Source organism: Culex pipiens, chromosome 3, assembly GCF_016801865.2.
Source record: "Culex pipiens pallens isolate TS chromosome 3, TS_CPP_V2, whole genome shotgun sequence".
NCBI lineage: Eukaryota > Metazoa > Arthropoda > Insecta > Diptera > Culicidae > Culex > Culex pipiens.
Window position 1 is genome coordinate 119,246,888 of NC_068939.1, and position 27,582 is coordinate 119,274,469.

At 36.8% G+C, this 27,582-nt stretch overlaps 1 protein-coding gene across 1 annotated transcript; it reads left to right on the forward strand.

The window, feature by feature from the left end:
- Nucleotides 1-12,609: 12,609 nt before the first annotated feature.
- Nucleotides 12,610-23,882, forward strand: LOC120413938 (DNA-binding protein K10-like). The gene is made up of 2 exons (XM_039574937.2): nucleotides 12,610-13,864; nucleotides 22,099-23,882. Exons 1-2 carry the CDS (start codon nucleotides 12,845-12,847, stop codon nucleotides 22,255-22,257), a joined length of 1,179 nt encoding a protein of 392 aa, XP_039430871.1. The 5' UTR covers nucleotides 12,610-12,844; the 3' UTR covers nucleotides 22,258-23,882.
- Nucleotides 23,883-27,582: the final 3,700 nt, after the last annotated feature.

Sequence of the window (27,582 nt, forward strand, 5' to 3'; positions counted from 1 at the left end):
ATTGCTTTTCAAGAAATCATCTTAAACTGAAATATGGACTATTTTTTATTTTATAAAAGTGTACCGGTACTGATGAAAACAAATTCTTCGAAAATATTACTGATTTTGCATTTTAGTAATTTTTGCCATGATTTACTAACAGTTTCAAAATTAGTTAAAATGCGGTAATTTTTGATACAATGTTGAGCGGTGTACGCACATCGGAAGGAACCGGTCAAGAAAAAATTCAAATGGGCAGCAGTAGAAGCGAAAGCGAGCCAGATAGGGTGAAGAAAAGCCCTAAGAAAACGCTCCCTCTCCTTTGTTCTGCTGTTCGTGAAGCTGTTTCTTGACCCCTTTCCTTCCGATCTCCATACTAGCCTTTATTTTAAAAAAAAGTTGTTTGTTTTAGCTGTACAGCTTGGTTGGGAATAAATTACAGAAAAGTACAGATAAAAATATTGAAAATGAGGAAGGAATAAGCTTGCTTGTAGATCCATTTTGGGTGTTTTTGGGTATTAATTACAAACATATACTTTTCGTCACGTCTGCTTTTAATATTAAAATCAGTTAATGTTTACCTTCAAGTCCCGTCTGGTGGATCAATCGGACGTGGCACTGGGCTTGGGCTCATAATTCATAGATCGGTTTGAACTCCGTGGCAGGCGCACATAAATTCAAAGTGTAAATTTGAGTAAAAACAATATCTGCGCCTGTCATAATTTTTGTTTCAGATTTTTTTTAAATAAGTTAAATAAATTACCACATTGTATATATTTTTAGAAATGTTTATTCTTTTGTTTTTTTTTATGGTACACATAAATTTAAAACTTTAAAACGCCGGGATTATGCTTCATTTGTTATTTAAGTCAGCAAAATGTTAGATTTTTGAATTTAGAACACATTGTTTTATATTTCATATTCACAAAATGATAATAAATAAAAATAATGTGATTCCATTTAATTCGAAATGTTAAAAAAAATAAAAATTGATTTTGAATTTGAATTTTTATTTTTTTCTAAATCGTGTTGTGTTGTTTCAGCAATGTTTGTAAAATTTGCTTTTTAATTTTAAATTACATAAAATTTAAAGAAAATCAGGTAAAAAATCACTAATCTCGTATTGCATAAAAATTGATAAACCTGCGTTTATTTGAGAAATATTTGTGGTTTTTGTTTTTCTCCTCGTTTTTTTTTCTTTTTCTTATATTTTCAGGTGTTATAAATTTTCAACCTCATCAGCGCATTCCATTTGCTACAACTCCTGCGATCGGATGTCAGTCTCTTGGACAACATAGATGAAACATTTCGAAGACTGCGCTTTCGTATTTAGATCAGCATGAAAACAAAGTCGAGGAACCCGACGAAAATCTTTTAGGAAATTAAAAAAAAACATTGATTGATTTAGCATTCATGCAATTTTTCTGTTAGGAATTATGATTGATATTCGTCATCTAGAGAGTAGAAAAGAGGGAGAATGTAGGGATTATGGGTTGCAGGATTGAATATGTAATAAATTATTAAATGAGTATTTATTATAAGATTGATATAATTCATAAATAAGAGTTAAGAGCGCAACAAAAAGTGCGCACCTTCATGAATATTGCCTTGTTAGCTAATTGTGGATTGAGTGCGAGAGCGCGCTAGCGAGCTGCGAGAGAGAACAACGAGCGTGGAAACAACGAGATGCGCGCGGCCGGCGAAAGAGAGAATGAAGATTGTCAAATCAGTTTTGTGGTTAATTTCTGTGGAATAAGACGTGTTGTTTGTTAATTGCAAAATATCTGTGTTTTTATTATAAAAGAAAGTCCCCGATCACGACAGGTAATTTTCAAATTTGCACTTTTTCGTGCACAGTTGAGATGGAATGACCCATACCCCGTTGGTTTGACAAAGTCAAACTAAAAAGTGACGAACTGACAATTGGGTACTAAAGTCCCATGTAAATTTTTATGTACAACGGTAAAAAACACGATTAAAAACCATTTCTGATCACTTTTTTTCATTTTAATGCATTTTTTTTTGACAAGACAACATTTTTTCGATGGATCAACTATGGTCCCCTTGGAACGAGCTGTCAAGTAGGAGCTTTTCTGTCAAGAAGGACCGCGAGGTTAATTTTTCAAAATTGATTTAAAAATCCATTTTAAACTCTTTGTGCTCTGTGGTACCGCCCTAATATTATACCAGCTTGAGCGAGCAGGATTAAGTCAGTGTTACCTAGAATACAACAATCGTGTAGCTAACGTCAGCTGAGGGAGTTGTTGTGATGTGCGCGAGTGGACAAGTCGTGCTGCCGGGAGTGACCCAGGACAGGACAGGATCCCGGATAGAACCCCCATAATAGATCACCACAAATTGGCGACGAGGATGGGATCGCATTGTTTGGGTAAGACCGTACTTGATTTGTTTGGCAATTGAAAAAGGTAGACGATTGCAATGCTTCACGCCTAAGCGACCACAATGCGAAATCATTTGTAATGTTGTCAAATTAGGAAAGTGAAGAAGCTATGAAAGAAAACAATTTTAAAGTTTTCTTCAGTTTGAGAGTTCAGAACTGAACATGAACTTTTCTAGGCTTCTGGGCTGGAAGTGGTGAGTGATTGTTTGTTTACATGAATGTGTGCACGCTGAAAGGGAAATCCCCAGTAAGTAGGTAAACATTTAAGACAAATCAAAATATATTTTTAAAGGGTTTGAGTGAATTTTCGCCGAGTCCGGTGGTGCAGTGGTAATCGTGATTGCCTCTTAATTCAGTTGGCGTGGGTTCGACCCCAGGTGGCCCAGTGACATTTTCGAAACGAGATTTGTTAGATCAAGTTTTCCGTTGGCGAAGGAAGTAAACACAGAGTAAATGTCAGTCAATGCACAGTGGGGCGAGGTGGCAATCTAGCGGGACAAAATTAATAGCGCTCTGGGGTTACGTCCTAGAGCTTCGGTGTCTTCAGCAAAGTTGCTCAAAAAAATCAGGGCTACATTTTGGTACTAAAATGTAGTTCCAATTTTGGCCGCATAGGTGGCGCTGAAATCTAACTTTTTCCAGTTACCTCCTAGCGAGTTGGTGTCTTCGACAAAGTTGTAGATCTCGCCAAATTACGTATAGTCACGGAACATGTCAAAATTCTCAAAAATAACTGCGTAAAGTTACAGTTAGTTTAAAAAATAGTTATAATTAAGCTATGAATATTCAGTCAATCTAGCAGGACAAAATTAATAGCGCTCTGGGGTTACGTCATAAAGATTCGGTGTCTTCAGCAAAGTTGCTCAGAAAAATCAGGGCTACATTTTGGTATTAAAATGTAGTTCCAATTTTGGCCGCATAGGTGGCGCTGAAATCTAACTTTTTCCAGTGACCTCCTAGCGAGTTGGTGTCTTCGACAAAGTTGTAGATCTCGCCAAATTACGTAAAGTTACCGAACATGTCAAAATTCTCAAAAATAACTGCGTAAAGTTACAGTTAGTTTAAAAAATAGTTATAATTAGGCTATGAAAATTCAGTACTAGGTTTCTGTCAAACTTTAAATTGTTTACATGTTTCATCACAATTTGTGCATAGTGCCCAAGGTGTGTAAACATACTTTTTTACATACTGTATGTTTCAATGCTTTTGTCACCACCCCCAAATCAGAGGTAGAGCATATTTTTTCAAAAAAAAAAAATCATACTTTCAATGGAAACTTATGTGTAGTCAGCTGAAATCCATTTAAAATGAATTGCTCTGCGTTAAGAATAATTTTGTGCATGTTCGGGTTTATTCAAAAACAATTTTAATTTAATTAAATTTTAGATGAACAGTATCGCTAAAATGCTTTTTTTATTCCCGAATCTTATATTTTTTGAAAAGAATGATTGCAAATCAAGAGTACTTTTGTGTAATACATTTTATAACCATTTTTTTTATTGAAATGTATAAATTCTGGCTTGTAATCTCACTTTTTATATTTCTTTTAATTTTCTTTGCCTCCACTCGACCATGGCCAAAGTCTAATTGTTGCAAAATAACGTCCAAAACGTTACAATTGATTGAAAGATAAAATTACGCCACTACCAGGGTGGCCACCAGATTTGGCACTACATAAATTGTTCAGATTTTATGTCACCTAAAAATAGTCTCAAATTTCAATGAAAACACAAGAACGTTAAACTAAATACCTTTTCAAACACCAAAAACAATAAAATCAACAAAACTGATAGACAACTGTTATTTTCAGCTTTTCTATTATTTTTAAATACCAAAAATTTCCAAAAAATAACAGAAATTAAAAAAACTTCAAGTGATAGATAATTTTTTAGTCTTTTATATGAAAATAACGTAATTTCATTCAATTTTGTACATCTGGCCCGCAAGCTAATTTGTTTATTTTTTAAACTAACTGTAACTTTACGCAGTTATTTTTGAGAATTTTGACATGTTCGGTAACTTTACGTAATTTGGCGAGATCTACAATTTTGTCGAAGACACCAACTCGCTAGGAGGTCACTGGAAAAAGTTAGATTTCAGCGCCACCTATGCGGCCATAATTGGAACTACATTTTAGTACCAAAATGTAGCCCTGATTTTTCTGAGCAACTTTGCTGAAGACACCGAAGCTCTAGGACGTAACCCCAGAGCGCTATTAATTTTGTCCTGCTAGATTGACTGAATATTCATAGCTTAATTATAACAATTTTTTAAACTAACAGTAACTTTACGCAGTTATTTTTGAGAATTTTGACATGTTCGGTAACTTTACGTAATTTGGCGAGATCTACAACTTTGTCGAAGACACCAACTCGCTAGGAGGTCACTGGAAAAAGTTAGATTTCAGCGCCACCTATGCGGCCAAAATTGGAACTACATTTTAGTACCAAAATGTAGCCCTGATTTTTCTGAGCAACTTTGCTGAAGACACCGAAGCTCTAGGACGTAACCCCAGAGCGCCATTAATTTTGTCCTGCTAGATTGACTGAATATTCATAGCTTAATTATAACTATTTTTTAAACTAACTGTAACTTTACGCAGTTATTTTTGAGAATTTTGACATGTTCCGTGACTATACGTAATTTGGCGAGATCTACAACTTTGTCAAAGACACCAACTCGCTAGGAGGTCACTGGAAAAAGTTAGATTTCAGCGCCACCTATGCGGCCAAAATTGGAACTACATTTTAGTACCAAAATGTAGCCCTGATTTTTCTGAGCAACTTTGCTGAAGACACCGAAGCTCTAGGACGTAACCCCAGAGCGCCATTAATTTTGTCCTGCTAGATTGACTGAATATTCATAGCTTAATTATAACTATTTTTTAAACTAACTGTAACTTTACGCAGTTATTTTTGAGAATTTTGACATGTTCGGTAACTTTACGTAATTTGGCGAGATCTACAACTTTGTCGAAGACACCAACTCGCTAGGAGGTCACTGGAAAAAGTTAGATTTCAGCGCCACCTATGCGGCCAAAATTGGAACTACATTTTAGTACCAAAATGTAGCCCTGATTTTTCTGAGCAACTTTGCTGAAGACACCGAAGCTCTAGGACGTAACCCCAGAGCGCTATTAATTTTGTCCCGCTAGATTGCCGCCTCGCCCCACTGTGCAATGTGTACGGGCCGATATCTGCAAAATGTAGAAGTCTTCTTCGGGAGAGTCGATGGTCGACCGTTGGACTCGCAATCCAGTGGTCGTCAGTTCTAGTCCCGGGGTGGATAGAAACTGGGTGTAAAAAGTTTTGTAGTTCTTCGTCACCTAAATCGAGTAGAATTCTTGCTATAGAAAACGCTATGCACTAGAGTAAAAAAAAAAAAATTTTTTTTTGAGTGGATTTTCGGGTAGAAAGCTTTACTCGATTCGTAGGTTGAAATTGTGTGAAATATATTCACGAACATGGCTTACCCGCATAATCAAAAACCATCGGGGGAATAGTCCAAACTATATTACTACTAAAAGAGATGTAGTTACCACATACTTAACCATTATCATATAGTTACGGCACTATACAAAACCATAACGAAACTGATCGTCAAATGATGACGTTTTTATTGAAGTAAATCTAATGATTCTAACTATGTTTGAACTATTTGGGGTACAATAACCTTACACTAAACAGTTCGGATTGTTTAGACAACGTGACTCAACGAAAAAATGTACAAGTCCAAATAGTTCAAACAATTTATCAACTTTATTGAGAACAATATAGCAAAATTCCACAGATTTTAGATTTTTATAGTCAGAACCTGTAAGAACTAAAAACCTACTATAAATGCTATAGTAGAACACAATTGATGGCGGCCACATTTTTTTCGATAAGTTTGTATAATCCAAATAATTTGTCAACTTACATGAAGTAAAATTACTATACACCATACTATTTTGAATTAAAAATTTCTATAAGTCCAAATAGTTCAAACAATATTTCAACAGTATGGAGTACAATTACAGTTTGTTATATAATCCAACTATATGTTAAACGATTGGTACAAAAATTTCAACTTTTATCAAGTAAATTGATCACAGTCGATTCCTCTGGATGATAGAGAACCTTCAACACCCCCACTTCTCCTCAGATTATCAGAAAACTCCCCAAAAGAAGAAAAATGTTACGAGGGCTCATGAAATTGACTTTCACTATTCCAGAAAAAGTAGGCATGCTGTTCTTACCATACACCAAAAATATGTGTACAACATGGTGGACTATTACTGTTCACTATAAAATGAGTCAATTGTTTGGACTACTTGGACTTATCGAAAAATACTTGCCCCCGAGCTTGCTCCCTTCTAACACAACATGTCACCAAAACCACTGAAAAACCACCAACAGATATAGATCAATCGGATAAGGCGGCAGCAGTTCGGCAGCAACGTAAATAACATCACATGTAATGGCGGTAAACATTCCCCAACTATCGATAGAACTTAAAAATCAAATTTGATTATATCCGAAGTAGTTATCACAACAATTGTAGGGTTCATTTTTGCGGTCTTTTTTAAAGTGTCGGCAAAGTAGTGTCGGTAAAGTAGTTTTTCAGAAACTATATAGGGAATAGTCAATTTTTTGGGCAATGACTATTTGACGTAAAATCCAAGTTTATAAAAATATTTACATATGTATGAAAACCTCATATAGTTTTCTGCCTAACAACTAATTTCTCATATAGTAAAATCGACCAAAACTATTTTGGGAATGGAATTAATGGTTTGATATATCGTACATATATAGTTGGGTTACAATTTAATGAATAGTAGAGACCATTTGATAAATAGTTGAGTAACTATTTGTCATAAAGTAGTTATATAGTTCATGACTATGCGGGTAGTCAGATGCCATCGTAGACTTGGTTCATCGACAACGAAAACAGTACACAAAATTAACACTAGGTCACCGACTGAAGAGAATGTGGACGTGGGGAGTGTTTTAGGTTTGTTAACATTTCTTTGAATTTTTGTTTGCATGTACAAATAGTTACAGACTATGTTGAACCAGAGTGGAGACAGACTGAAGCAAGGGCGTGCCGAAACATGTTTCCAGGGTTTGGCCAGATGAATTATTAGATGTTCTGTTCGGCAAAATATGGGAGAGAGCAGAAAGAACTTTGACGTTATAGTTCAACCTAAAAATGAGTTGAATTGACAAAGCAGATGACATACTCGAGGCTTCGAGCCAGTTGAAACAAGACGGGAAGACCACGAGTCTGACCCGAGGCTTCGAGCCAGTTGAAGAACGGGAAGACCAAGAGTCCGACCCGAGGCTTCGAGCCAGTTGGAAAAAAGACGGGAAGACCACGAGTCTGACCCGAGGCTTCGAGCCAGTTGAATAAAAAAGACGGGAAGACCACGAGTCTGACCCGAGGCTTCGAGCCAGTTGAAAAACGGGAAGACCGAGAGTCCGACCCGAGGCTTCGAGCCAGTTGAATAAAAAAGACGGGAAGACCATGAGTCTGACCCGAGGCTTCGAGCCAGTTGAAAAGAGACGGGAAGACCAAGAGTCCGACCCGAGGCTTCGAGCCAGTTGAAAAAAGGCGGGAAGACCAAGAGTCTGACCCAAGGTCTTGAGCCAGTTGAAAAAAGGCGGGAAGACCAAGAGTCTGACCCAAGGTCTTGAGCCAGTTGAATAAGAGGGAAGACCAGAACCAGTCAGAACCCTAGGCTAAGAGCCAGATGCAAAAGACGGTAATACGTAGTCGGAACCCGAAGCATTGATACAAATGAAACACGGGGAGACCTGGAGTAAGAACTGATGTTTATGAGCTGGATAGAAAATATGAAATGGACAGATTCCAAAGGGTAAGGAAAGATAAAACCATAAAGATCGAGAGTCAGAAAGTAAGGAATAAATAAAGGGTGATGCCAATAGCCAGTAAAACAGAAAATGGCCAAGAGCAAAACGTAGGCTAAAAGCCAGAATGATATTGCGTAAGAAGTCAGGAAGGATTGAGAGTCAGGTAAACTAGAGACCAAAAGAGAAATTTAAAGTGCAAAGTTGGCAAAGATCCGGGAAGGAGATATTATAAGTGTTAAATAAAAAGTTCCATAATAGGAAAAGTAATCCCAAAAAAAAAAACGGTTAAATCGGTTGAACCGTACGCGGTGTGATGCGTATCAGCTAAAAAGCTGCGGGGGAAATTCGCCAGATTTTCTAACGCAATTTCCCAGACACACACCCAATGTGACATTTTAGGCTGAGTTTTTGACATGGTTTTGTGTTCGTAACTAAGAAAGATTCGATTCTAGTTCAAAAAATAACTTGTGTTCAGCTACTATCTTTAGCTGAGATTCTTCACTAAAGAAGACGAAAAAATGGAACAGAGGTCGCGTGAGCTAAATGAATGGAGTCAATCAACTACAGGAAAAGGTTTGAAATTACTTTTAAAAAGCTAATACAGTGGACTCTCTCGATGTCGATATTGTGGGGCATAATATCAAGCAATCACTGTCACGGCTCTACTGTCGTTTGCCAGGGGCGAGCTGTACTGTTTAATGTCACAACTGAGTGACACTCACTATGAGAGCCAGTCTTGGGCTCTCAGCAAACGGTGGCTCTCACTCAACCGTGATGTGTTTCGGGCGAGCAAGCAATCGGGCTCTTTTGTACGACGGTGCTCGCGAGGTAAGCGTACGCGCTGGGAGCTTCTCGTCTCGTGCCAGAAGCACAGATATGGAAGGAACCGTTGAGAGCGGGGGGCATCATATTATAGAACGAAAAATCAAAGCATGCTGCTTGAAGCCTCAATTCAAGTTGAAGGGACTGATAACTGTTTTGACAGCTGGAGCAATATTGATATCGAGAAAATCGACAGCCAGAGAGTCGACTGTAGATTTAAGGAAATGACGAATTACTATTTAAGTTACTATAGATCTTGAATTAATTAGATTGCACAAGTTGTTGAGAGTTTGAAATAATTAAAGTAGATATTCTGTAATAAGCGTAACAGTTAATGAAACACAAAGATGGATAGAGTATAAACCGCTAGCAGCAAAAAAAAAAAAAAAGAAGACTCAGCCAAAATTTAAGTATCAGCCGAATGTCAGAATGATGTGAGTCGAGAAATCGACTGCCATAATAGAGACCGATAAAGAACAACTGCATATAGAACTCGAGAACTCGAGAAAGAGAAAATTTTCTCGCGAGAGCGCGATAATACCAACACTGCAGAATAATGATATTATCAACTGGTAGGAAAAAAGGAAGATACACTGTTAGCAAAGACCACATAATAATAGATCGAGTTAAAAAGTAATTGTACTTTGTGGGGTGCAAATGAAAAATGAACAGACAAAATGTGTAAAAAAAAGGATGCAAAAGGAAAATTTAATTACAATTTCTTACTGGAGGGTTAAAAGACAAAGTTAAAGGCATAATTAGAATAGCAAAGATTTTATTTTGGTTTGGCCTAATGTTTGTGATTTGTTTGTTTAAAAATGAAGAAAATAAGTGTTTGAACATTATTAACAAGATTTTCAGTAACGAAACATTATACCAAATTTTGAAACACAAAACATTCACAAATTCAGAGGAGCAGTAAAGCGGATCAAGTTATTATGTGCCTAAAATTCATTTTGATTTAACAGTGGTAGAGAACCTACAGGTTTATTTTTTACAAATCTGGTTGACCTTTTGAGAGCAAACACAACTATGTTAATAAAAAAATGTTAGCAAATGTTTCTCGTAAAGAAAGGACTAAGTAATTTTATCCAGCAGCTGGGTTATGTCACCCTATTATTGAAGAAAAATAGTAATCTAAATATGAAAAGTTTTTCTAACTAACTAACCAACTAACACATAGTAATTATAAAGCACACAAAGTACATAATTGATCAAAGCATTATAATCCAGATCGGTAGTTCATTGAAGAGAGGAGAAGATAAATCACCAAGAGACCTTAAAAAAAGAAATAAATAGAGCGAAGAGTAGGACGAATGATAAAAATTGATAGAAAAGCTAGATTGGTCCAAAAAGTATACATTAAGAAGTGCCTGCTAGACATTGAATAGATTGGCATCAAGATTAGCTGAAGAAGCTTGCTATGTACTTTAAACTTATCGAGAAACAGGTAGTGTCATTTTGTGATAATGAATATAGATTCACTATCTGTAGACAAAACGAGATGTGGTACCGCCCTAATATTATACCAGCTTGAGCGAGCAGGATTAAGTCAGTGTTACCTAGAATACAACAATCGTGTAGCTAACGTCAGCTGAGGGAGTTATTGTGATGTGCGCGAGTGGACAAGTCGTGCTGCCGGGAGTGACCCAGGACAGGACAGGATCCCGGATAGAACCCCGATAATAGATCACCATTGTACCTAGAAAAATAAGCTTTATCGCTGTAAACAATAATATCAGCAATCTAAGCTTCATTTTAGGACCCAATTGTTACACGGGACTCAAATTTACTATCAAACCAAACGCACAGACAAACAGACGTGACTCTCCATACAAATTATGTTTGAAATCCATCGTCCTTCATCAAACCACCAAATTACGGCGACGCCAGCGCTGCCTGGTGAGCTTATGCCGAAGCGCAGCTCAAACACACCAATTCAAACCCATTACTGTCATGTGTCATGTCAGTGTATGCGTCAGACAATCAAGCCTTAACGATTGTAAACATTAACAGCTGTTTTGAAATAAATTTGTTGTTGCTGATCATCAGTAACAAAATCAAAATAATTAAATCAAGACCGACGGCCGAAAATGACGGTGGGTCGGTTCCACGGTCTGTTCCGTTTCCAATGGCAGAACCTTATGAGGCAAATCATGCGGCAGCACCTGCAGCGATGCAAGACAAACACAATGACAGAGACCACACCACTGGTCCTCCCCGTTGCTTGCATGTTCCGTCTAAGATTCCTCCTCCACCGAAAACATGAACCATTACACCTGACACCATCATCAACAAGATATCCCGGTCACGAAAACACCAGTAGTGGCCGCCAGAATAGGAAAATCCAATTCAAAACTAACGGAATAGATCCCCACGATGGGCGTTTTGAAAATTCTGCGGGGAACGTGTCCACGGCGCAATTCAGTTGCCAGCCAACAAAACCAAAAAGGCCGAATGAGACGAAAAAAGTCGCGAAGAGTGGCGCTCATGATCGACACAACATCGTCAAAATTCCAAAATAAAGGACGACCAGCAGCAGCAGTCCACGAAGGATAAGCAGGTTGCTCCGAAGGAGATGACTCCACCACAGGATCCGGCTTTCTCCGCAGTAGCGGCGCCTCAGCAGCAGCCTAGTCTTCGGCAGGGAGTGGAGCAGGCCTATCTGGTTAATAGTGGGGTAAAAGGTAGCTCTCGCTAGTCAGCCGCTTTGACCCGCAATGTCTGGATAGTGGATCACCGATGGAATTTCTAAATTTCATTAAAAAAAATTGTTTTCATTTGTTGCCTCACACGTGCTCACGCTCAACTCAAAAAACACGCATCACACACACTGAGAAAAGACGGGCGAGCTGTCACGACAGCAGCGCCATCAGCCCGGGTGAGTGGATGCCGAAACAAAATTGAATTTGAAATATCCGTTTTTAGAGGACGATGGTTCGGCACTCGAGTGTCCCGTCTGTTTGTCTGTGCCAAACGTTTGGTAGTAAGTGTGAGCTCTGTGTAAAGAGAGTGTCACACTAAAAAGTGACCCCGTCCGGTTGACAACAGTTGGTGTCAAACCATCGGGGTTTCAGTGACATGACCCTTTCTATGACCAAACAGGTTTTAAAATGCATTTTTAAATCAATTAAAAAAACTTCTTTTCGGTTCTTCTTGACAGAAAAGATCCTACTTGACTGCTCGTTCCAAGGGGACCATAGTTGATCCTTCAAAAAAAAAATATCTTGTTTTTTTACTTCTGGATTTTTTTTTGAAAAGGACCAATAAACCAAATTTCCAGTTTTTGCTTTTTTAGGTGTTTTTGAATCCGCCTTGAGTCAGGGGTATTAAAAAACACCCAAAAAGCAAAAACTGAAAATTTAGTTTATTGGACCTTTTAAAAAAAATCCAGACTTGTTTTCTGTTTTGATCTTGTTTTCTGCAACGAAATATGTGAGTACGAAAATGCCATTTTATAATATTAGTTCCCAATTTTTGTTGGATCACCCCTCGGTTTGTGTTCTAAATTTGTCGAAATGACACAACTGTCAAACCTTTTTAGTACAATCAAAGAGTTGAAAAGTTTTCCGATCCAAAAGTCTTGAAGCTTCATATCGCCGGAGAAAATTACGATTTTCTAGAGGAATCTCGTGCTAATCCATCTTATTTCATTCGTTAAACGCTAGAAAACCACCCCGCCAATAGTGTACGAACAAATTCAATCCCTTTGCATTGCGTTCTGCAGCAAAAAACAAGCTCGCAAAATCCGCAGGTAATCACGTCGTGCTCCGGAACCACTTTCAAAATGGTTGCCACCAAAGCACCCGCAGCAGCCGCAACCGGAGCAGGCCCGCAACCCGGCAACAAGCGTCGGGGCGGATTCCACGGCGGTGCCCCGAACCGGCAGCGCTTCAAGCCCGGTGGCAAGCAGTTTAATCCCCGGGCGATGGGCGCGGCGGCAATGTTTACCGTCAATCAGCTGGACGACAATCCGGGCTTCTTGGATTTTAACGAGGACGTGCAGATCCCTCCGGTGCCGGCGCAGAAGGCAATCCCCGCGGCTGAATCGACCACGACCGATGTTGCGGCTACAACGAGCGAAGGAGGCAAGGCCAAGGGCGGTCCAAATCGGAAGGCCAATCCGAACGCAAAGCGCTTCCGCAACGGCAACATGCGCCGAATGCCTCCGGGCGGTCCGGGAGTGTGGGGCCCTCCGATTCCGCCCATGCCTCCGATGTTTCCGATGGGTGGCCGACGCAACGGGGGTCCGTTTGGTCCGCCACCGCCACACTTCCGCGTCCCGCCGATGGGAATGCGTGGCATGCGGGGTGGACCGATGATGCCGCCGCCGAACGGACGCTTCGGACCGGGACCGATGCCGATGATGCCACCCCGGCCCATGATGCCGATGCCGCCGATGCGTGGCGGTCCCATGAACTGGGGTGGCCCGAACAACTGGAACGGTCCGCCGATGCGACGCAATCCGAACGGAAAGCTGCCCCCGGGGGGTGGTCGCCCGGGTAAGGTTGGTCCCAAAGGTGCCGCTGCGGCGGCAGTGCGGAACGGTAAGGGACCGAAGGTGGGACCGGGAAAGAAGGGCACCAAGTCGAAGGAACCGGCGAAACCACGGGAAGAGTACCCGCTGGATCAGCCCTGGGTCACGGACGAAATCAAGGCGGAACATGACAAAAAGGTCCAGCTGGCGGATCGGTTGAAGGGCAACCGGGATGACGCGCTGTTTGCGCAGTTCAAGGAGCAGCGGGACAAGTTTGTGAAGATGTACGACGCGGCGAAGCTGGAGTTTATCGGAAAGCATCCGGAGCAGGTAATTTTGCTGGGGAAAGGGAGGTTCCATCGGGAAGGGGGATGATTTCCTAGCTGGGTGAAGATTGTGCGCAGGGTTTGAACTTGGTAATTGTTTATTTCGCAGCAACGATTGCTGGTGGCCCAGTTTGAGCTGGCGAAATTGATCCTCGTTGATCGGTGGCAATCTCCAGCTTAAGTTGATTTCTGATTCATACGTTTTTTATGTTCAGAAATATAGGAGTTTTATTTGCTTTTTGTAACATGTTTTATTTCAATGATGAGAAGAAAATGTTGGATGGCTAGTTTTGCAAAACTTGAGACGGTGACTTTGCAAAAGCAATAATTCCCGAGTCAAGTTACCAATAATACTCTTAACTTTTATAGTTGTGCACTATAAATTCCGTATAGTGAAATTTGTTGTTTTTTTTTTCAAAATAGGTCCAATTTTTTTTGCTTTATTCAAAAACATCAAAAAAGCGAAAAAAATAATTTAAGACATTAAAATTAAGCACATGCTGCTAATTTATAAACGAACCCAGGGTGACCACTCAAATCCCATTTTCCAATTCCCGACTTTTCCAAAAACTCCAAAAAACGGCATTTCTTATCTTAATATTTTATTATCTTAATAAAAAAAGTCAATACTATTGTCAAACTATTGTCAGTTTTCGTAAAAGCAGAAACTAATTCAAACAAATTCCTTTAAAAAATACTAAAAAAATAAATGCATTATTTTGCTCTTTTGTTTTATCTAGATAAGAATCCCAGCAGGCTTAGTACAAAAGAGCACACCGGCATCGATAAACCAAAATTCATTGGATTTTTGTTCAGCAATTTCTATATTTTTTTCATGTTTGCTTAACGTAAACAGTATTTCATTCACATTGAGACCGAAAAACGATTGGATTTTATTTGATATTTAAGTTTCCGGTGATTTACCCATACTGCCATACTCACAAAAATGTCCAATGGAAATATTTGGAAAAAAAATGTTCGAAATAATTATATGAATTTAGTTTATTAATTAAAAAACTTAAGTAGGCATCGTTTTTTTTCTAATATTCAAGCTATGTGGCCATTGCCATAACAAGAACCATAACTTCACGCTGGCCATAATAGGCCATTAGGCTCTATTTTCATATTAGTTTTTCATTACCGTTGGTATTTTTTAAAGTCTTGTTTGATAAACAAAGTAAAGTTGAACTGAATATTATAAAATTATTCAAAGGTCATAAATAATTTTCAAACAGATATCCTTGGGATTCGCGACTTTTCCCGACTTTTTGACAAAAAATCCCGACTTTTCCCCGATTTTTGACGGGTTTTCGTGAATTCCCGATTTTTTCCCGACTTTCCCGATTTCCCGACTTGAGTGGCCACCCTGTGAACCATAAAAATACAGATACTCAAGCTACTTCACAATTCGGTTTTTGTTTGTGAAAATCGAATTTAAAACAAGTTTTTTTAAGTGTTACTATTTTTTTTTTAAATACTTAAGCAATACGTTCATGTTTCCGAGTTCATCAGAAATTCTGTTCTTAAGGGGTTACATACATGTAAATCGGCAATAATGTCAAGGGTTGGTATGAGAAACCATTTGAACTTTTTTTTTTAAACTGTTTTCAGTCAGTTGATTGAACTATCAACAAATTTAATTTGATGGCATTTGGACATTTTTAAAGTAAGCAGTTTGAAGAAACGATATCTCAACACTGCTTTGACCAAATCGGCCCCAAATTTTAGTGAAGACTTTGTTAAACTGTCCCGTGTGCATAAAATTTAAAACGAACTTCTTAATTTGACCTCCTAGACCCACTTTCATGTATGCATATTAGCCTGTCCCATTTTGAGGTCATGTCGAGGAATTTCAGGTGCTCACTTCTTAAATGATAGATTATGATGTTAGGAACAATGTTTTCTTAGACAAGAAAAAATAATAAAATACTTTCTCGCACCCCCTAGTCGATTTACTGAAAAAAGTCACTTTTTTGAACAAATTTTCTAAAATCGCTTGGAATCAATACAAAAACTGTTTCGATCTGGTGTGTATTATCTTCAAACGATAGGTTTTTGTCCATAGATTAAGATGCACTATCAATATTGGACCAAAATTTAAGTTTTTGGACTCTCCCAGGTGGATTTGTGTCGAAAAAATCGCATTTTTTCGAAACTTTTTTCAGAAATGCTTATTTAATTTAGGGTAGCCTATTTTTCCCAGTGAAACCAATACATGCAGCTTGTAGGAAATTTCATGGCGAAAATTTTTCCCTCTGAGAAAATGCAATTTCGACACTCCAGAGCCGAGATATTTGAGTTTTAGTGAGGAAAAAAGTGCCAATTTTCAAAATTTCTCAGAATTCAGAAGCAAGGCCTACTAATTACACGATGTAGCAAGCATATGTCTCAAAGGTCAGGGTATGCTTTTTTATAGTAATTTTGGCCGCTGAATCTGAATCTGAAATCAAATTTTGTGTAAACAGTGATGTTTTGGAGCTACACCCTTTTGGAATGTTATTTGCGTGTTTAAGAGGCAGTTTTTGTAAATATTGCTCGGTTTGTTCTAGAGGTCGTATCGAGGTGCTCCGATTTGGATGAAACTTTCAGCGTTTGTTTGTCTATACATGAGATGAACTCATGCCAAATATGAGCCCTCTACGACAAAGGGAAGTGGGGTAAAACGGGCATTGAAGTTTGAGGTCCAAAAAATATAAAAAATCTTAAAATTGCTCGCATTTTAGTAAAACTCCATCAATTCCAACTCTCTTAGATGCCTTCGAAAGGTCTTTTGAAGCACTTCAAAATGAGCCATAGACATCCAAGATTGGCATTGAAGTTTGAGTTTTCCGAGGGTATGACAAAAGTGAGACTAAAAAGTGCCGCTATGCTTGTAGGACAATAACTAATGTTGTAAAATGTTTGTTATAGAAAAATCGAAAAACTATGAGAAAAACTGTGATTGGCCAAAAAGTTATTACCATAGGCTTATAGTCCATGAAATTTCCTAACTTTTGAACTAAAAGAGTATGGGTATTGGAGGCTGTTGCAAAAAAATATTGATTAAAAAAAAAACATTTTTAACAGTAATTTGCAAAAGCTATGAGAAAAAGTTCAACCAATCCTGGATGTCTATGGCTCATTTTGAAGTGCTTCAAAAGACCTTTCGAATGCATCTAAGAGAGTTGGAATTGATGAAGTTTTACTAAAATGCGAGCAATTTTAAGATTTTTTATATTTTTTTTGACCTCAAACTTCAATGCCCGTTTTACCCCACTTCCCTTTGTCGTAGAGGGCTCATATTTGGCATGAGTTCATCTCATGTATAGACAAACAAACGCTGAAAGTTTCATCCAAATCGGAGCACCTCGATACGACCTCTAGAACAAACCGAGCAATATTTACAAAAACTGCCTCTTAAACACGCAAATAACATTCCAAAAGGGTGTAGCTCCAAAACATCACTGTTTACACAAAATTTGATTTCAGATTCAGATTCAGCGGCCAAAATTACTATAAAAAAGCATACCCTGACCTTTGAGACATATGCTTGCTACATCGTGTAATTAGTAGGCCTTGCTTCTGAATTCTGAGAAATTTTGAAAATTGGCACTTTTTTCCTCACTAAAACTCAAATATCTCGGCTCTGGAGTGTCGAAATTGCATTTTCTCAGAGGGAAAAATTTTCGCCATGAAATTTCCTACAAGCTGCATGTATTGGTTTCACTGGGAAAAATAGGCTACCCTAAATTAAATAAGCATTTCTGAAAAAAGTTTCGAAAAAATGCGATTTTTTCGACACAAATCCACCTGGGAGAGTCCAAAAACTTAAATTTTGGTCCAATATTGATAGTGCATCTTAATCTATGGACAAAAACCTATCGTTTGAAGATAATACACACCAGATCGAAACAGTTTTTGTATTGATTCCAAGCGATTTTAGAAAATTTGTTCAAAAAAGTGACTTTTTTCAGTAAATCGACTAGGGGGTGCGAGAAAGTATTTTATTATTTTTTCTTGTCTAAGAAAACATTGTTCCTAACATCATAATCTATCATTTAAGAAGTGAGCACCTGAAATTCCTCGACATGACCTCAAAATGGGACAGGCTAATGCATATCGACTCAGCATCAAATTCTGAGCAAATGTATGCGTGGGTGGTTGGATGTTGATCAAAATAGTTGGTCCGCCTATGTAAAATGTACCGAAAACCTTACAAAAACTACTATTTGAAAGATCTTTCCAACGCGTCCATAATGTTGAAGATCCGACAACTTTATCAAAAGTTATGGTCACTTATGTGCCTTTTTATACACTTTTTTGAGGCCGGAGTTCGAAAATGTTGATGAAAAAGTTTTCCGGATCTATCATACGACCCATCGTTGGATAGATAAACAAAAAACATTTGTATAAAAAAATCAAAGATCGGACCTCTTCATGCAGAATGAATATGTCTTGAGAGTCGTCACCCTAAATTTCAGCCAATTTGGCACCTCAAATCTCGAGATGCCGTGACACCCGTAAATCAACTCGGTGTTTCAAGAAAAAACTTACTGAATCCACGTATGTGGTTGGTGTCTTTCTCACTTCTTATCAAAAATGGTTCACACAAAAGGTAAAGACATAATTGACATCTAGCATTAAACATGGTTTTTGGAGCGGAACCAACTGAAATTAAAATATCCGGCTTCAAAAAAGTACATGTTTTTCTCCTGAGACAGGGTTGCCAGATCCTCAATACTTTGTATTCGTTTCGAAGGTCTTTTGATAATGTGTTGAACTATAGCAGGTCAAATGATTGATCCGCACATAGTTTTCATAGATAAGTGACATCCGGATTGGCAGATCTTAATTACATTTTGAACTCGTTTGGATGGTCTTTTTAAAACCTATGCAACGATACGTTGGATGACTCATACGGACATGGTTTCCATACAGATATTTCAGTCCTTGAAAAGTTTATCGAGAAATTAAAAAAAGAGATGTGGGCCGGTAACATGGAGTAAAACTTTCACAGCTTTCATGGAATACTTCACGGCAGCTTGACAGAATGTTTGACTCCATGTTGCACTTTTAATTTCTCGATAAATATCACTTAAGTGGTTATAATCTAAGACAGGGTTGCCAAGTCTTCAAGTCTAGCCTTGTTGAAAAGATACAGAAAGATACAATGAGCTATCCAACATGAGCTAATTTGCCTCGATTTTCGGTTAGGTACTGATCTAACTTCCGTACATAATACTATACTATATATGCTAAAACACGTTATATACATAACTTTTGAACTACTTATTGAAAGTTAATACAATTAAATAGCGATGTATTTAACCCTGAACCAAGCCGAATGCGACTAGTATGACAACAATCGATTGTTACTCACTTCAATGTGCTTTAATCATGAAATATCTTAATGAAACTTTCAAGAGAGAATGAAAATAATCTTTTTGTGGATTTTCTACATGTATGTAACCTCGTAGGATGCAGATTTTTGAATATTTTCATAGTATTTTTGTAAGAACAACTGCAAGATTGCATGAAAATTTGTATGTATCAATTAATGATGCAAAATTCCTTAATTGGATCCACACAAAGTACTATACAAATTAAAAAAAAGCCTAAATTAAAAAAAAAAAAACAATCCATTCTTGGGTGAATTGCTCAGTAAAAAAGGTTTCGCCCTTTTACATTGGGTATGGTTTTTAATTTTTTTTAAGAAAACGAAGTTTTGTAGCCCCAAACGTACCCACGGTGGCCGAGGTGGTACGCGGGCACAAATAAATTACAATGAACAACCACAAGGACGAGACTTGTCCGGTTGATAAAAACGCGTGTTTCTTGTTCTCTAACATAACTGTACAGTCATCCCACATATTCGGAACACCCACAAATTCGGAACACTTTTATGATAATTTGTCAAAAGCGTGCCAAAAGTAGCTTTTCTGTCGATCCTACTATTTTTAGAACCTTCATTTGGACATTATCTTGCTATTTCACTAGTAAAATTAGGATTTTTTGAACAAAAAACTTCATTACAACACTATTTTGTCCAGTGCAGCAAAACACTGCCTCCAAATGGCCTGTTTCATAATTGTGGGATGTTATTGTGCCTCCCACAATTGTGGAACACCTGAATTTAACTGATATTTTCACAAAAAAAAATTATCAAACCATGTATAAAACATCACTAAGCTTGAGTTTCATTGGTTTCAGTGTGTGAAGTCATTATTTGGTAATAAATATGTACTCTTGGAGAGATCCAAAGTTTGTTTACATTCGTAAGAAAAAAGTGTTCCGAATTTGTGGATTTCAAGGGTCAAAGTAATTCTTCAAAAACTTCATATAAAAGTTAAAATTTGCAGACTTTCGATACAGCATTTGAAAGATCGCAAGAAAAGCTTTCAAATGAAGGTAAAAGCGAATCATTGAGTTCAATTATCGATTTGCTATGATTTTTTGAACATTGGCCGATCTGGAAACCGTTCCGAATATGTGGGATGACTGTAATGATTTTTATTTCTCTGTCAATCTTTCTCACGAGTCGCGGCTTGGCTGTCAACCTCGAGTCCAGTGGCGTGTGGAAAAGGTGCGACCATCCACTGTTTCAGTTGGATCCAACACGAAGTGTTTAAACAACAACAACAACATTTTTTTAATATTATCCTCATTTGAACGGCGAACTTACTTTACACGTCGATGTTTGACAAAAAAAAAAAATCCATTCAAAAAGAGTTTTTCGGAATTGCAAAAAATGTTGTAAGCTACTCCTTGCAAAACTTGATTTTTTCAGCACTCTTCGTACGACTCGTGCTGAAAAAATCCTCTTTTTGCAACTTGTTGCATAAACTACTATTTCGATACTAGTGCTGACAAGTTCAACTTTTCAGCACCCATTTCAATGCTGAAAAGTAGCACTTTTCAGAACTAGTATTGAAAGGTATTTATTAGAGTGTAACAAAAATGACTTTTTGGCGGGCATTCAAGGGTTTGTTCCGGTGGGCATACTAAGCCCAAATCCAAAATATGAGCTTGATTGGACGTAACAGGAGCTGGCGCTCCGCCCTTCAATTTTAAATGGGATTTAACCCGTAAAAATTTTTTTTTTCAAAAATGTCACTGTTTGAGGCATTTTGGCCACCAATGCGTTTACCAAAAACATCACTGGCGTGTAGGCCAGATCCTTGCGCATCTTTTGGTATATATAACATTGACATTTGGAACACCCTGGAGCTCGGTACAGGCCTTCAAAGTTTGGCATTTTTTCGAAAAATCGGCCCCGGCAAAAAAGATATGCGTCGCGCCTCGCGACGCCCTAGACGCCATTTGATTTTGCCGGGGCCGATTTTTCGAAAAAATGCCAAACTTTGAAGGCCTGTACCGAGCTCCAGGGTGTTCCAAATGTCAATGTTATATATACCAAAAGATGCGCAAGGATCTGGCCTACACGCCAGTGATGTTTTTGGTAAACGCATTGGTGGCCAAAATGCCTCAAACAGTGACATTTTTGAAAAAAAATTTTTATGTTCCATTCTGTTATTTGGAGCCTAACATTTCAAAAGGGCACATAACTTTTGTAAACAACAACTATCCCTTTCACTCAAATGACAGTTTACATAAGTTGTGAAAGGGACACAGTCTTGTTTAAAAAAGTTATGTGCCCTAATGAAATGGCAAGCACGATTTTTGGTAGGGACAAGTGAGCCGTTTCGTCGTTCGAGAATGACAGGAAAAGTTATCAATTTAACGATGGAATTGCAAAACACCATTTCTTTTATCTTTTATCAGTGCACAGTGGTCCAGATCGCAAAATTGAGTGGAAAATAGACTCACCGAAAAATTGTGCCGTCCTGGAGCTTTGGTGCCTTCAGAAGAGTAGTTACAAATAGAAAGAGGCAAATTTTAACTTGGGTAAAAATTAGGGTGGCTCACAATTTTTGTTGTTATTTTTTAAATAAATCGCACAATCTTCGAGGGGAAATCATCTTTTTTTTCAAATTCTGTTTCACAGTTGAATATATGGTTTCGTTTTGCTAAATCAAACAATCAATTTGCTCTTGTTTTTATCACTTGACTATTTCACTCTATAATTTGATTTGATTTCGATTCCTGTTTGCTACCTTGATTCCAACGATACTTAACGTTCTTCTTGGATTTGCATTGATTTTTGGGAAGCTTTCCCTGATAAGAAACAAAAACCACGCGTCCTCACTGCTCAAACTTTGTCCAACCACCCCACCTCCGTTTGCTACCCACTCATTGCAGGACGTTGACAAAATTATGACCGAATCCGAGGGTGCGACCACTAAACCCGAAAACTCTAGTGCTGATGCTGTTTCTACTGATACTTCTGCCGCCGCGACTGCTACCACTGCTACTGATACCGCTGCCGATGCGTCTGCTTCCTCCGGAAAAGCAAAGTAAATTTGTTTTTCAATATTTTTTTTCTTTTTTGGGGAAGCAAACTGCAACGTGCTGAGCTGAGCTGAGAGTTGAGTCTAAATTTCTTAATTTTTTGCAAACAAGTCCTAAATTTTCTAGACAACGACGAAGAGCCAAAGAAAGCAAAGCCAACATGAAAAATTAAAAAACAATTCTGGCCTGTGTCGGTTTTAATCCATAGCTCTTAGCATGTGCACTACTAGTACTGGTCAATTTTTAAGTGTTTTCTGTGCGAAATCTCTCTCAGATCAAAGGATTAAAACGTGTTTAAAGTGTGCAAAATTGAGAGCCAGTATAAATTTTAGCTTTGACGAAGAAAGAGAGCATTGCGCAACTTACAATAAACTGTAATCGGGGAGCGAAGTTGAGAGGACTAACTGTTGTAAAAGACCAGATTTTAACTTTAAATATTCTCCTTATTTTCCTAAGTTATTGAACAAGTCCTCGAGTAGTTTGCCCAGCTCCCTCGCTAGAGAGAATGATTGTATTATGACAGCAAGTAACTTATTTTAACGAATAAACATCATTCGCAATGCAACTGTAGAGTGGTAAACTTTCTTATTGTCTATAATTACGAAGCAACAGGCACGAGTTATCAATTCAGAGACAAGTCAATGGAAGTAGTTCTTTCTGTGAAGTAGAGTTGTGCTGAATTTATGCTGAAATAAAGGTAGAGATTAAGAGATTTGTCAAAAAATGTTGTTTCTCTGCACGAATCGATCAGTCATCAATAATGTGTCCAAAAATCATTAACTAAAGCCAACATTATCCACCTAAAAATACATTAAAAGGTGCGAAAATTGGTTCCAGTTGATTGAGAAGCACTTCATCTTAAAATGATTGTTGACAAATATTTTAAGGCACTCTTGACAACTTTTTCTTTGTGTTTCTTACGTCATTTCTTTGTTGAGTGCTTTTGGTTTGAGAATATCTTAGTTGTAACAATAAACAAGACAATTATCCTATTTTTGTGATACAGTTTAATCATAGCATAGCAAAAATCCCATCAATTTGTGTAATATCTAACAAGTTCCGTTGATTCAACGAAAAAAAAGAAGAGAAAAACAAAAATCACAAAATATAAATAATGTCACTATAAATCAGCACAAATAAAGTCTAGCAAAGAGAAAGAATCTTCACAACATCCTGGCGTACGAACCTCCCAAATCGTTGAGGCGGGAGCGCAGTTGTCAGTCGAAACAGATCTTGCATCACCCCGCGCGTGTTATAATCACTTGTTTATCTCACCACGATGGTCCATACATACCTTCCTACCAGGAATCGAAAACGGTTTGTGCATTTTAAGTATCAAAATGCACACACCGTTTTGCCGGAAACAAAGAAACGCACCTCCACTGAACATGTGTGTGTGTGTTGTGTGTAAAAACTAAACTAAATGAAAACAAGAGCATAACTGAATCTAAACAATAATAAAAAACTGAAATTTCATGTTGAAACATGACGTAAACTCTTTTTTAAATCATAACGAATCCAATCACGCAAACTTAAACTGACAATTTCACCGCGTGTGGACTGGAACAAAGAAAGTTGAGAACGACAGTATATTCTTATCGTATATCAATATATTATTGAGTAACTATATAAAGCATTGCTGGTTTCATTTTGCTACGTTGAGAAATTGCCCTTGAAAAACTTTCACAGAAGCATACAACACAAAAGAGAGACTCACTCTAGGAGATATTTTAACTAGTGCAGAGTCACCTGCAAGCGAAATATTAACACGGATGATATTAATGCAAGGTTCCATATCAATTTGACAGTTGACCATTACAAAAAAGCGATCTTCTTGTATCAAAATATTCGAAAATCTATGCCTCAAAAACGGAATTTCGGATCAATGTGTGTGTCTTCAGCAACCTTGTTTTTGTTTTACTTTTCAACACAATAGGCAGAGCCGTACCTTGGGTCCACGGCGCCCTTGGCGAAGCATCAATTCGGCGCCCCACCCAAATTTACAAGCATTTCAGTAAATTTAGGTTATTTTTTAATTATTGCTTCAATGAATTTTGATAGTATAATTGCAATAGGGGCTGATGCCTTATGAATTTTTTTATGTAAAACTGTGAAAAACACGATTAAAAACCATTTCTGATCATTTTTGTTTCATTTTAATGCAAAAAAATTGGCAAGACAGTATTTTACGATGGATCAACTAAGGTCCCCATGGAAAGAATGATCAAGTAGGACCTTTTCTGGCAAGAAGGTCCACGAAGTTAATTTTTAGAAATTTAATTTAAAAATCCATTTTAAATCCTTTGCGGTCGTACAAAGGTTCGTTGTGCTCAGGAAACTAAGCCTTATCGTTGTGAACAATAATATCCCTAATTTTAGCACCCAATTGGAGACCTAACTTAAAAAAAAAAACAGTTTTTTATAATTTAATTTTCAAAATAAGTAAGGTAGGTTGAATGGAAAATTTATTGTAAGAATTAAAATGGATTAATATTTTCTCAGATTTCATAAAATTGATAATGAAAGCAGGGTTTGAATGCTCAATCCTGATGAGTTTTGCCAAAATTTGTGCAAATTTGATATGTTTTAAGCGTGCATAATTTAATTTAATCTAGTATTGATCTGATTGTATTAGCAAAGAATTTTCCCGGATTCGTAAAATATTAAGCTGATTTGGCATTGGATTTCATTTCGGTTGGATTAGAAAAAAAGATAAAAAATCCTTTTTCAAAATTAAAAAAAAAATAAAAGCAATAAGTGTAATTTTTCAACATGCAGCGGCAGAACCAAATTTCGTAAAAATCAATTAAAAATCATTCCAAATCTAGCACAATTCATGATGAAACTTATTTTAATGGTAATAATAATAATTCGGTAGAACATATGAAGGTAAGAAATTATTATTCATTTTTATTGATTCGCCAATAAGATGCTTGGAAATATTTTTTATGATTTTATTTTTTTGGTTTATGTTTTGCATTGATTTTTTTTTCAATTGTATTTTTTTCATTTATTTTTAATTCATAAAATTGAATTCCATATTCTACAAAGTTATTTTTTTTAAATAAAACTATATAAATATTTTAAAACCTTGATAAAATATTATTTGTTTGTTTTTAACTGAAAATCATTTTCCAGATAATAATAGTTTGAATAGATTCTCATTATCAGAGTTTTTTAGAAGATTCAAAAAGTAAATGTGTAATTGTGTAAATAAGACTTGAACAGCCAGAAACATTAATCGATAAGTTGTTCTGATTTCGGCAAATTTCTGCCGAATCTCACAGAAAAATCTGAGTGTGTAGCAATTTTTCAACACCGGTTAAGCTAAAACTGAAAAACTGATGATCAGAGCAGCATGTGTGCTCTGAAAACCATTATTTACAATTTACAGCAGTTTTCCTATTTAAAAAATCTAGTATTTCGAAAAAGCGCAGGGAAATTTCAATGCACGAGGTTGCTTATAAAAAGGAAATGGTGCTGAAAATATTTCAAAGCTCTTTTTTTAAATCTCGAGAATGTCAGAATTTCAAAAGAAAAGTAAATGTTCAATTGTTAAAATTACTCTTATTTCAAAGAAGCTTAAAATATGACCAAAATTTTTCTGAATTTTGCGGATTTTGATTCACAACCAAGTTAACGTGAAAATAACATATAGTTGGACATTTTTTTAGTCTGGAAGGTGTGGCTTAAACTTCATTATATAACGGTCCAAACTTCTTGAACTTTGTTCCACTTGAGCGCCCTTCTTTGATGATGAAATAAATTAAGCATTAACTAAAAATTTTCAAGAACACTTAGGTAGAAATATTCAAACAATTGATTTTGACGCTTCTAAATCATTTTTTTATATGTTAAACCATATTACCTAGTTATTTGTAATTTCTCTTTGTATTTTGGCGCCCTATCTGTTTATATACCTAATTAGGATGCTATGACTGACATTAAAAATAGTACAATCACCGATTTTGGTGCCCCCCAAGGGCTGGCGCCCTTGGCGGTCGCCAACTGCGCCAACCCCTAGGTACGGCGCTGACAATAGGAATATCGATTTGCACAAAATAGTAGTTTATGCAACAAGTTGCAAACAGAAGATTTCTCAGCACGAGTCGTACGAGGTTCACCGAGTTGGATAAATACGACGAGTGCTGAAAAAATCATGTTTTGCAACGAGTTCCATACAACATTTTTTGCAATACCGAAAAACGAGTGGCGGGCCAAGTAAGTCATAATAAGTCAAATGGAGTTATAAGTCAAATGATCAGGTATTTTGCAAATTAACCGTTTAAATAAAAAAAAAATGTTGATAAGTATTATTTTTCGAAATGTTTCAGGGGACATCAAATGCCAACTTTTCAGAAATTTCCAGGTTGTGCAAAAAATCTTTGACCGAGTTATAAATTTTTGAATCAATACTGTTTTTTTTTCAAAAAATCGAAATATTGGTCGCAAAAACTTTTCAACTTCATTTTCTATGTAAAATCAAATTTGCAATCAAAAAGTACTTTAGTGAAATTTTGAAAAAGTGCACCAACTTCAAGTTATAGCAATTTTTTGGTAACTTTTTTGAAAATAGTCGCAGTTTTTTTATTTTTTTAAATAAGTGCACATGTTTGCCCACTTTTGAAAAAAATATTTTTCAATAGCTGAGAAAAAAGTAATATTGAATATGACGCCTTTTTGAAATGTTAGTCTTGATTTAATTTTTTTGAAAATATTGTTTCCAAAAGATCGGAATTTCACAAATGTTTCATGTTTTAACGTTGTAAATCGCTTCATTAGTTGCTGAGATATCGACGTTAGAAAATGGTGGGCTGTAAGGGTGAGACTTAGAAAACATCAATTTTACTGTTTTTAAGCCTTTGCAAGGCAATATCTCAGCAATTATGATCGCATCAACAAAGTTCTAAAAATCAAAAGATAGAGAATTTTCTCAGCTTTTCAAAAATATGTACACTAATTAAAAAAAAAAATAAAAAAACTGTGACTATTTTAAAAAAGTTACCTAAAAATGGCTTTAACTTGAAAAGGGTACTTTATATCAAAATTTCACTAAAGTACTTTTTGATTGCAAATTTGATTTTACATCGAAGAACGAAGTTGACAAATTTTTGCGACCAATATTTCGATTTTTTGAAAAAAATCTGTTTTGATTTAAAAATGTATAAGGATTAAAATATAGTCGACTCTCTGGTTGTCAATATCCAAGGGACCGTCGAGGAAGAGAATCATCAGTTTACAGAACGATGCAAAATGAAGACTCGATTGAAAATATTTTTTTCTTGATACCCAGCTATGGAAGAGAATCATGGCAACGTCTATCAAACAAAAACA

What these genes read in the sequence shown, in the direction of transcription:
- LOC120413938 (XM_039574937.2), top strand. Translation starts at nt 12,845, where the DNA reads ATGGTTGCCACCAAAGCACCCGCAGCAGCCGCAACCGGAGCAGGCCCG. An exon ending in TCGGAAAGCATCCGGAGCAG is followed by an intron (nt 13,865 to 22,098) that starts GTAATTTTGCTG and finishes CACTCATTGCAG; the next exon opens with GACGTTGACAAAATTATGAC.